Consider the following 12857-nt stretch of genomic DNA (forward strand, 5'->3'; position numbering starts at 1 on the left):
TATGAATTTTAAATATTAAAAATAATCGGATGTAAAAAATGTTATTTATATAGTTTTTCAATTAGTTTTACTCATGCTTGGATTTTTTTTTTCATCGAGACATTGAACAATTGCGATGAATCAATATGAAATATTAATGGAGCTAGATCAGTTACTGGTTTGTAATCGACGATATAATATTATAGCACATTTTGATGCTTTTAAATAAATTATGTTGTTAAACAGATACTATAATATACTTATTATTATAAACTTAGTATCCATCTGTTTGGCAAACATTAATAAATTGACATACAAGTGGGATGTCCTCTCAAACTACTCACTGACCTTAACGCCAATGTATTCACACCAATACCACTGATTCTATAGTAATTAATATTATAAGAGATTAATAATATTCAATAAAAAACCGAAACTGTTTACTTACATTAATTTCGCAATATATTTTACTGAAAAAGTGTTTTCCAACACGACGCAATTGATTTCATACTGATTGCGAAACTGGAGTAAAATCAGTATAAACTGGAATAGTTACCTAACTGCATCACTTTTAGTAATTATGATTATTATACTAACCTAAATTTCTCTTTCTAGTTATTATTTATACAAGTTTATCGTCGTCTTTATAATCAAACAACCCATTCATTATGTTTATTATTGGAGAATCTACTAGTAAATAAATGTATTTCATACGCAGGCATGACTATCTATACCAATTAAAAATGTTTAACTAATACCATCTTTAGATTGTTTCGTAGAATGGTCAACAACATTTCGTTATAAATAATTCGATCGTTCAGACAACTTTACGTCTTATGTATATCCAGGTTCCGGCTTACAGCGGAAATGTTATTTACTTTAGTTTTCACTCTGTTTATTCGGCGTGTGAGTACTGTTAAAAACTTATAAAATCACTGCTACTGCGTTTCAGTCTATTGCAATCTAGTTTTGAAAACAAATATAATATTCAATGTATACATAGTATAGGTACATATAATATCATACAAAGTCATAAGTATTATCACCCCATTATCAACTAAGAGTAATACTTTGTAAGAGGAAATTGATCACAAACTGCACACATTTATTTTGATACCTGTTCAGTAGACATTTCCATATTTTACCAATTGGCTATTTAGACCTGCAATTCTATTCCGCAATATTAAACCAACATCGCACATATTTTAATTAAATCTTCAAACTCTACTTAAAACTGACAAATCGTACTCACAAGCCAGAACTGGGATGAAGATTTGGAAGTATCTACTTATGATTATATAGACAAAAATTCCGTTCCTAACAGTGTTTAAAACCAACACTGTGAATCAATATACCTATCACCAAAAATTTACAGTCAAATTACGAACAATACGAATAAACAGGTAGGTATTACAAGTAAATAGGTTTTACTGGTGGGGATGCTGTTACTTTGCCGATAAAGTATTACGATATATATGTTATTATGACGTAAAATTTAAAAAAAATAGAACATTTATAAGCAGTAAAATTGAGCAATATTTACTATACAATCGCACAGTTAATGACTAGGTATATAATAATATTATTACATAGTAGTTTATTGATTATTTTTAGGGGTGCTCCGCATCCACCGCATCTATAATCCGCACTCCACTGGTACATACCACTGTAGAATAATATGTTATTATGAATTCATGTGATGATACATACTTGACAAAAGAATATAAACTTGTATGCAGTTGCGAGCCCAATATTATCATACGTTAATATATTGTATATACAATAAACATAAATATAAATGTAGGTCTTCATTCTCTCGGAAAGATTTAATACTAATATACTACCGATAAAGTATGCCTACGCACTAGATCATTCTGGAGTTACCGTATATTTAAATTTTAAATAAGTACAAAAGTGTATGTTCAATTTTCCTCTTAAAATGCTGGTAGATAGTCTGTTCCCTATTCACTCAAATATTTGGGTATTCATCGAAGTGGTGATGAAAAAAAAACTTTTTTCGAAGTCTTTTTTAAGAAAGATTTTCTGCCCACTTGGTTCGAACAATAATATACATGAGTATTCATCTGATATTTAACACATTTTTTATTTCAGACGGCACTCAGCGACCGGCGTCAAGAGCCAGTACCCCCGGCGACCGATTAGTGAACAAACAACTAGTACTTCCCTTCATCCCCCCAAGCTTCCCGCACCTCGGAGACTCGGATAGATTGATAAAACCATCTGAGTACCTACGCAGTATCGGCGACCGCCGTTCCTCGGCTGCCTCCTCCAAGCACTCATCAGACGTCGAAGACAACTACATGGTGGTCTCTCAGAGTGACAGAGGAAGGAGCGAGGGCCCTTCTATAGACGCAGCACCGCCACCCCCACCCCCGCCTCCCCCGCAACCGGCAGACACAAAGCTACAGCCTCTATCAACGATAAGCATTAGAGACCTGAACAGCGTGAGGCTGAGACGGACAGACAAGATGCTGGCTTCGAAGACCATGTCCGCTCCGGTGCGGAGTGTCAGTATGCAGTGCCTGGCGACGGAGCCGTTCCAGGCCCAGAAGACCGACTTGATCGCCGAGCTGAAGATGTCCAAGGACATTACCGGGATCAAGAAAATGAAAGTAGAACGGGCTAAAATGGAAAATATGGTCGACAAAGAAGTATACTCTGAGTTTACAAAACAGTTTACAGCGAATAATTTTGTAGAAAAGGTGAGTGGATTTTTAGTATTTTATCGTTACACTGTTCAGTTGGATAACATGTGGTTGTGCATATGCATAGTGCTAGTGCATAGTGCGGCCGATTTTAACAATCTAACCGTTTAAAATAGAGTGCATAAGTATTATACAATGAATTAAAAATTCTCTTATCTTGATCTCAAAATCAAATTAAGATATTTTTTTTACTAAAAATTTGTATTTTTTAAATTTTCTTTTGTTTAAAACGCTTTTAATTTTTTTTAAATTGTTTATATATGACTGAAAGTCTAAAAACCGTCCGCTATTTTCCAAGATGGTGGCCGTAGCACAGGATGTACGAGTATTTTTGGAGTAGTTACTGGTCATAATTATGCAAAGTCTCTTCTTTAAGGGCGGACGTGCTCAGCGTGGGTCAAAATTGAGCTTTTTTCTATTTTCAAAGCATGATCCTAACCGAATTTTTTTTTTAAACGGTACATGTTCAAACACGCGCATTAACATCATTTTACTCCCTACGTTCTAATATAGTTTGTCAATTTATGGCTACGGCCGTATGTTGTAGCTTAACCACTGGGGAATGCCAAAAGAAATGGCGTATTTCAAAAAAACACTACCTTATTCTTAGGTCAATAATTATTATAAAGCAATCATTATTCGTAGGATGTTTATCACACTTGAATGGTCAAAGACATAACTTATAAAGAATATCTTTAGAACTATCTTCAAATGTGTTAATCTTGCCCATTTTTTGAATAACAAAATGCCTAATTCTTGTCAAATTTGGGATAGAGATTATCAATATAATTTTTATCGTAAATATTTCACTATAATAATGTCGATATAAATTATACTGATGGTTTTATAAATGCGTTTAAAAATTAATAAATGTAAAAAATCTTAGCACCACTGCACTGAAATATGACTATAAGGTTTAAAAGAATACTATTTTATCTAATAAAAATACTTTGTGCAGTCATCAAATGTTTAAAATAAATATAAAGGATAATAAGGCTTCAAAACTATATAAATAGATTATCTACAACGTTTAATGTATGTCCAGGATCATGCTTTGAAAATAGAACAAAAGCTCCATTTTGACCTACGCTGAGCATGTCCCCCCTTAAGGAATTTATTTCTATATAAAACCTTAATAATATGATTTGACTAAATGGGTAACATTGTATTGTTTTTGCATGGTATTTTTATTTCACAACAATGTACCTAATTGATAATATTTTAGAACAATGAATATAAGTGTTGTGTTGTGTTATAATGCGAATTTCTCGCATCTACTTTTACCTCATCATAGTATGATAATAAGCTATAATAAAATATATTGAACCTATGACGTATTTATGGGTATTGACAAAAAAAATCAAATACTAGGACATAAATCAAAATTAAGACGTCAAGCAGTGAAAGCTTTTAATTAGTTATCACAGATAGATTTTTAAATCAGTTTTATATTTTTTTTTCATTTCATATAAGCACATTATTCATAGCGACTGTCGGTGAAAGTAAATTAATATTTAAATGAAAATTAACATCCGTTCAAGTTGAGCGCCATAAAGTTAAAAATATAATTGCTCTGTTATTTTTTTTTTTGTACAACGGGACATTTCCGATTTTATTCGGCGTATCCTCAATTTCTTCTTGCATTTTAATGCTTCCATTATGCAGCGGAGATATATATTTATATCGGCCGTTCGCCGCTTTTTACAATATTTTTCGCATAAACACGTGCATACGATAACATTTCTGTAATACCGGATGGACTGGAACGAAAGTCAGCAAACGAATGCTATTCTGCGTTGCATCCGGTAAAGTCTGCAGTGAAATCTTTTGCAGATGCAACATGCATTATTTAAGAACAACGCGTGCTCAAAAAATTATAGCTAATATAAGGTTTCTGCAACAAAAACAACGCCTCATAATTTCGAAGTTTAAAAAATAATTACATATTATAATAACATTATAATACTATGGCCGACTTGTAACGTATCTGCTAATGAATTCGTTGTTCTCAGGTTTAAATCCCAGGTAAAAATCTATCAAATTCACGTGTTGTCTTTCAATGTGTATTTGGGGACCCAGAGTATATTGTAAAATATTATGTTACGAAACCTACTCGTGGGGATTACATGTAAGTTGTACGTATGCAGTTCATCGTGGGACACTTATTCGTGCGCCGCATTACGTGAAACATAACATGAATTCGTATAACATTTTATCAAATGACGAGTTCTTCGTTGAACATTTCACCGTGGAATACATTTGTACGCATCTTACAAAATGCGGCGATAGTTTTCATATAGTACTGTTTCAATTAGATTAACCCTAACCTAACCTAACCTAGTAAAGACATCTCATAAAACTCGCCACATGTTGTAGCATACGTACAAATATACTCCACGGTGAAATGTTCATTTAAGAACTCGTTATTTGATTAAATGTTACACGAACTCATGTTTCACCTACTGCGGTGAACTGTTTACGTACAAATTTCCGGATACGACTCGTGGGCTAGTCAAGATCCACATAGGATTGTAGAGATGTTGAAAATATACAGTTTATTGGAAAGTAAATAGGTAATAATTAACAAAGTATTACCAAAGTGGTTGTTACCGCAATAATATGCTTGAAGACTCAATGTGAGCTATGGAAGGCATAGGGAAAAGGGGTGATGTGATAGTAGGATTAGACGATGGTATCAGAAATCGTGCGATGATTGTTCATGAAAAGAAAAATAGTTTTATTGTGTTCGCATTTTATTAACTTTCGGTTTACTTATTTTACTGGCTATATGAGGGGGCTATACAATATGCTTTAAAAAGGAGGCGGCAGTTAAAAAAATGAGAAACTCTGTACTAAGACAAATGATCATTATGTAAGAGTTGTTTTATTGTATTTTCGTACATTATGAAAAAGGTATGTGGTACTAATTACTGATAACGTTAAATTTATTATGGGTACACCGTTACTACCACAACGGTTGATCTTGCATTTCAATGCGATCGCTTTTATCACCTGTCCAGCATAATATATCGACTTCAATGGGTAGAATGACTAATGACTCGTGGTTTTTTATGAATCCGTATTCAAATTCAGTAATAATATTATAAATAGATCATTTATGAATTGAATAAATCGATTTATACTACAAAGATAATATTATTGTAATCTGGCATTGAAGTATTATTAATTACTATTTTTACAGATTGTAATACTTGAATCTTTTCCAATTTTCTAATTGCACCATTATAGAATAATGTTATGTTGATCGTAGTCGCACTTACTATTTTCCGAGAATTACTGGTAATATTATAGCGGTTGTAATTCATTCATTTTATTCTCATGCGTGTTCCATGATTTATTTTTATTATATCACTTTGTGTCAATAAATAATTTAAAAAAATATTTAATATTAATTTTCAAATAAATATGCTGGATATTAATTATTGACTATAAGTAGATCATGGAAAAATATTTACAAAAAGGGAATTCGGGAAAAATAACCTGAATGACAATCATTTTAGTAAGAAGTAAGTATGGTAATTTTGTACTAATAATTATTATTCTATACATGTACCTAGAATAATATAATATGACTAATGTATTTGATATTTCAATAAAATTGGCTTTTAAATGACTTTTTCAGTAGGTACTATATTAATATGTATTGTGTATCTGGATATCGGATACTTTTCCATGATAAAATGGTAAACAGCCAATAATCGGCAATGCTGTCTGTCCTCCATACTACATAGATTCGTATGGATCGTTTTGAGAGTAGATAATAAATATTATATGAGTAATTCACATTTTTTAGTAACTTGATATAACCTTCACTTGGGTTTCATACAACGGCGACTTTATTTGATGCAATTAAATCGTTAAGAGGATTAAAAAGGGGGCATCGAAACAGTTTTACATATATATATATATATATATATTTTAATTATAATGAAATTTAAAGAAGATATGAATATTGTACCGTTGAATATTGCCGAAAGCATTATTATAACATCTCTCATTTTTTTAAATAATTATTTTTAGCAACATGTGTGACTCTATGTACCTACATTGATACTTTTACTAGGCTGCTACTTACGTTGGTAGTTGGAATTTATGGTTTTTATTTTATCTCGGCGCCCTTAAAATCAATAAGTGCTTCGGGCCTCCACATCCTTCAACCTGCCACTGGCTCCATATAATATAACATGCATAATTACATATTATATGCATGTTATATATTTAAAAAATGCGAACGGCTTGTTTTACGATTTGCCATTTTTGATTGCCAAGTTAATTCAAAATTTTAAATGTCACAATTTAGTCTACACTGAAACAATAAGCAAAAGAAAGTTTTCATTATGACTGACATAAATCTACAATGGCTGTATCATTTCTTTGCATATAAAATGTATTTTAATAGTAATGTAATTTATTCTGGAGTCGTACCTATTTAATTCAGTATACCTATTAGTTTTTTTTTTAAACTTATTTTTAATATTTCGACTCAGGTGCGCTTGAATGAATACAGATACTGATTTGTAATAGTAGGTACATGCATACACGAAGCTTCTCGTTCAGAAAACAACATAGGAATGTTCGATAATAATAATTATATGAGATATTGTAATACCTACCTACATACACTTACTGTAAAGACGTGATTAGCATCTGTTATGAAAGAATAAGAAAAACAAAGTTTCTAATTTATTTAAAACAGGAGCTTTGGACTCGATCGAACATCTGACGCTCGGTTGATTATATAGGCATTCATAACGCAATTCTTTATCCGATATGGATTACGCTTCGTTTCCTATCGATTGAAAACCGTTTAAATCGAAAAGAAAGAAATATATACTTAACGCACAGCACACAACTTTTAACTTAGGCAGTGGTAATCAAATAATATATAAGTACCTAATTATATAAATATACGTATAATATTTTGCTAATGAATTAAACAAAACAATCTGCAAAACAACACTTACCTACGTATCATAGGCATTACTATCATAATATACGATAATAGCTACGCACAGAAGTTAAGTGAATACGTGTATTAAATATGGCTCTAAGTACCAAAAAGTAGTATTGCCTGTAGTTACAAAATACCGATTCATTGCAGTAAAATTTCATGAAGCAGACCTTTTGAAAAATGTAGTTTTACAGTGTGAAGCAATCACGGCAGCTTCTATAATTTTAGGTATTAATACTTTGGACGCGGAAGACGCACACGGCGCGTAATGACCAGGCGGCCGATCGATGTAATTAACGTGCATTTTAAAGTGGGCAATTAAAATCTCATTATCTCTTCAGCAGCGAAAGCGTTAAGAACTCGCAAGTGTCAACACACCATTGTCAGCTATTTTATATTTAATACCGTTGACCACTGCAGTGCTACTTACACCATTATAAATAAAACACGCCAACGGACTTACAACGTCGACAGGTTTAATTATTTTGCTGTATTTTTTTGACTTGCTTGAGGCACTTAGACTATAGTTGAAGTTATTGGCGTTGGTATGTAAAACATTTTTCTATAAAAATGTCAGTTTTTATTTTTTTGGTACTTAGCGCCTTAACTAATACACGTATTCAAGTGTCTACGATGTAGAGCTCATTTTGTTATAATAATATTTTAATGGTTTTATAATCATCATAATCGAGTAATCAGGATCACACAAGCCTTCACAGATTAGAAGTTGTATTAATAGATTTTTATTTATTTATATATATATTTATTAATTAGTCACTTGCTCAACCTTTTAGGTCCATATTCTAGGTACATGTGAATTTATCAAAACCGGGGCCCACGACATTATAAAGGTTTAAATTTTATGTATTTTATAATATATATTAAGAAAACCTATCAAAAAATATTAAAAAATATGGTAGAAAATGTGCCGTAAATAAGTTTTAAAAATACTTCCCCATTTGTTTGGTAATTGACACGCTACCAACACTGTGCGTCTTGGCTGCCTCCAGGATACATTTCATTCGCTTTTGTCTGCAGGAAACTCCTTCGACTTGAGTAGTTTTTAGTTAGTTATTATTTCCTTTGATCCTATTTTCATCCATTCACATGCAATATTTTTTTTGTCAGAAGTGCATGATTAGTTACATGTTTAAACTTTTATATAAACCATCAATGGTTACAGTGTAATTTACATAAAGCGATGCATAATTAAACGTGTAAACCTTATAACCGCTCCAAGCAGATTCCTGAACGCGACCCGACGGGCAATGTGATTCCTGCGTGGAAGCGACAGATGCTGGCCAAAAAGGCTGCAGAGAGAGCGCGGAGAGAGCTGGAGCAAAGACTAGCGAGGGAAGCTGAGCACAGGAGACTGCAGGCCATACCGGCGTGGAAGAGACAACTCCTCGCGAAGAAGGAAGAAAGTGATACCAAAATGAAGTGAGTCACCTTTAACGTGATAAATGACATCTAAAATCATTTTAAAATACATCATATTTTTTTAAGAGAGAGTGATCTAGATCGATGTCGAACATTGGTTTTTGATCCAACAATCTAGAAAATTACAGTAAATTATAATTATTAATATTACTTCAGTCGAGCTTTTGGACCCCCAAACGATCCGCGCCGGTTCCTCTACGTCAAAGTTGTTTTCAAAATTATTTTTCAGGCTTCAGGACCTGTATCCAGGCCTACCTATTTATTACAAGTATTTTTTGTCAATACTATTATTGAACATACATAATTTGAAAACATCGCATGTATATTATATACATGCGTTACATTCTCAAATCTTGTATCTTATGCATTGAAAAAAATTGTTTATTAAATGCATATATTATTCTCCTTCTGAACTTATGACTATGTTTCACATTAAATTGTAAAGTTTTTTTATGATTTATCTCACAGTTGGTAAATAATCGATTACCAGTGATTTAATAATATTATTGAACAAACAATGTAAATTTTTGAAACGCGATTTTATCTGTAGTTTCAGTGTAAATAGAATTGCAGAGTAAAATGTCTATTTTTTTTAAATTGATTACGACACAATTAATAAACGCTTAGTCCAGTATATTTAACGTAGGTACCAAACTTTTATTTTGAAAATAAAATGTTATAAATTAGACGTGGGTGTATTTAATCAGTTCTCATTAAAAATAAGTTTATCGTCTTAATAATTAAGATTTAAAATCCCAGATTGTAGTCTTTTGTTTTGTGCAAATGATAAAAAAATAATTTATCTGTCTAAATCCCACGATCTACGCCGTAGACGACGATGGCTGCGGTAGTGTCAACCATCAGACAAACAATAATTTATTATAACATTAACCGGTTTCAATTATTTATAGGTCGACAATTTACACTCCTCGCGTGGTAGACGAGCCGCGAAACGGATTTCACCAGCACGAAGTGGACGCATGCTGGCGCAATCGCTCGCCTTTCCCGACATTTTCACCGCACCAGCGCGCCGTATCCATAGACAACATCGACCTGGCCGTCGACAAAGAGGATCGCTTCCAAAATGGCGATAAAGAAAACCGCGAAACAAAAATGAACGGAGAATCGGAAACGAACGGCAATGGCGAAAGACACACAGATGGAAAGACCAACGACTCAGATGAAGAAATACAAATTATCCCATGGAGAGCGCAACTCAGGAAAACCAATAGCAAATTAAATCTTCTTGATTAATAATATTTGGCAATATATTGTACTGATGCCAATTTAGTCATTCAATTCGCAATGTAAAATGCTACAGTATACAGCTTCATACTGCATTGGATTATTTATTATCTTTAACAAGATAATACCTAATTACATTATTACGAGGCATTTTACTAACAACAAAAATAGGTGAAGCTTAGAAATTGGAATAGTTGTGGGAGTAGTTAAAACTTTTTAATAATCATGAAAAGATAGTCATTGTTTAAAAACGACGTTGCATCGATGCTCATTTGATTCGTCGTCATAGTACGCGAGGAAATTACTTCATGACTGACTACGTTGTAAATGAGCACGTGTAGGGAAATTAATTTATAGTTTTAAATGTGGAACCTGGCGCACGTTGGAGGCGGTAAAAAAGAACGATCGATGTCGGTTTATAATACGTTAAATCTATATTTTATTAATAAAAAGTCATGTTAATTTTATTTCAGTACGTCTGTGGCTAGCGGTAAAATGTGGTTCCCATTTCAGAATTTTAAATATAGTAGATATAATCGGCTGAAAGAAAAATACGTAATATATGTGTTATTTATACTTACTTACAGAGAAAAGCTTATTGTTTATGCATTCCGAGAAATTAATAGCATTGATTAATAAAATATTGAATTCATCTTACTAATAATAAAATTGAGATGCTTTGAATAACCGGTAAGCAAGTTAAACAAATCGACTTGAAAGATAAAATATGCGATTGTAAATTCTGCATAACTGTTTTCAACTCTCTAAATGAGATATTATTCTCAAATGATCATTATTATTATTCCCAAGAAACAATATAGATATTAATTTATGTTTATTAATTACGCACAAATTGGTACATACGTGATATTATGAAAACTGTTCCCCGACTCATTTTTTTTAAATTATAATAATTTGTTACTTGTATCTTAAATATTAATAAAATTGCCGCAGTTCCAGTTAATCTATTATATTACTACGTACTTAAAATTATAATTTCAAAAAAATATTTATTATTAGTGGAGTGTTGTAGAAACTATGCTTAGCTTTTATTAGAAATCATTAAGCTGATTGTATTGCGTCAAAATACTAAGTAAATAGACTTTTGAGAAGTAATATTTTTAGAACCAATATAATGTTTGCCAGTGTGGTGGGGCTGTACAGGTATCTACTGACGAGGCCAGATTTTTTTTTCAAGGTTTTGTGCAATTACATTTTGATATTTTTATTATATTTAGATGAACGTAAAGATATAGTTTTCGAAATGTAAATAAGTTGTAATAAAATCAATGAGTGATACAGTTATTAAGTGCCTACTGAGTTATATGTCATAATAAATAGCATATTTTATTTTTATTAATGTTTTCATTTTCCTATTAAATATGTACTCATACTATCATGGAATTCTATTATTATCTTGCAAACAATCAATAATTATTATTTATGAGAGTAAAATTCTTTTATATACATAATTTACTCATTCAATTAAAATAAATTTAATTGATATTGTATAATGAGGGTGCTTCGTGAAAAAGCTCGACGGTATGGTTACGCCATCAAAATACAGATATTAACAATAATTTAGATATTAGTTTATATATTATTTCGTTAATATGGCAGATTGATTAAAACTACAGTCTGTTATTACTCCTATATCCGCTTTTTGCTTATTGTATATTTATTTTTCAAATAAAATACCTTTTGTAGTATTGTGATTGCAAGCGTAAGATTAAACATGTCACTAATTATAGCATAATAAAACTTACTAAAACAGTGAATAGCTATAAAATAATATGTATTATTTGAAATCATTCGATCACCATGTCATTTAAAATGTATTTTAATACGAGGTGTATACCGCCAATGTCACTTAGAATATTGTTATGTTGTATAAACTAATATGAAAGATGCTACTTAGATGATATTTTTATAAGTTAGGCAGATATACGCTCAAGGTTTTATCATGATGATTAAGTATAAATATACCTACCAAATATGTTTGCAATACTAGAATTAAGTCTACAATAATATATTGATTTAGATAGAATATTATATAAGTGTGCATTTTAGCTAATCTATAAATGAATACTCATTCAAAAAAATTTATGAAAAATATATAAGTGTGCAATAAAACCAATTCATGATATTATTTTCTCATTTTTCTTTATTATATCGGAAGCCCATCTTATTATGGTAACGTGTGTATAAACATATATATAATAAATTACAATCCTGGTGCTATTAAGTATAGCGGTAGATTTACCATTTACCGCAGTTATTATAAATTCATAAGAAAGTTATAAAAATTGCTCTTATAATAAACAGAGAAAGTTCAGTTTTAAAAAAATAAAATATTTTTGCCATATGATTGACGGCATCTCACATAATGTTATTTATAATTTATGTTTATTTCATATTATATGCCTATCTGATCTTGCCTCTATGTTTTTATATAAATAAGTTTATAATATATTGTTAATTTATTGGTTTTAGGT

The 12857-nt window shown here is 31.3% G+C and overlaps 1 protein-coding gene across 1 annotated transcript in view; it reads left to right on the forward strand.

Annotated features, from left to right (window-relative positions):
• LOC147068359 (uncharacterized) overlaps window positions 1–10371 on the forward strand; it is a 61891-nt gene extending 51520 nt beyond the window's left edge. Inside the window, exons 5-7 of the mRNA XM_085952974.1 lie at window positions 2092–2717; window positions 8918–9117; window positions 10029–10371. Coding sequence (XP_085809100.1) covers window positions 2092–2717; window positions 8918–9117; window positions 10029–10371 — 1169 coding nt within the window. The remainder of the gene's footprint in view (window positions 1–2091; window positions 2718–8917; window positions 9118–10028) is intronic.
• Window positions 10372–12857: the final 2486 nt, after the last annotated feature.

This window comes from Rhyacophila brunnea, unplaced genomic scaffold, assembly GCF_057557595.1.
Source record: "Rhyacophila brunnea isolate RB1 unplaced genomic scaffold, BYU_Rbru_1.0 scaffold_3, whole genome shotgun sequence".
Classification (NCBI taxonomy): Eukaryota; Metazoa; Arthropoda; class Insecta; order Trichoptera; family Rhyacophilidae; genus Rhyacophila; species Rhyacophila brunnea.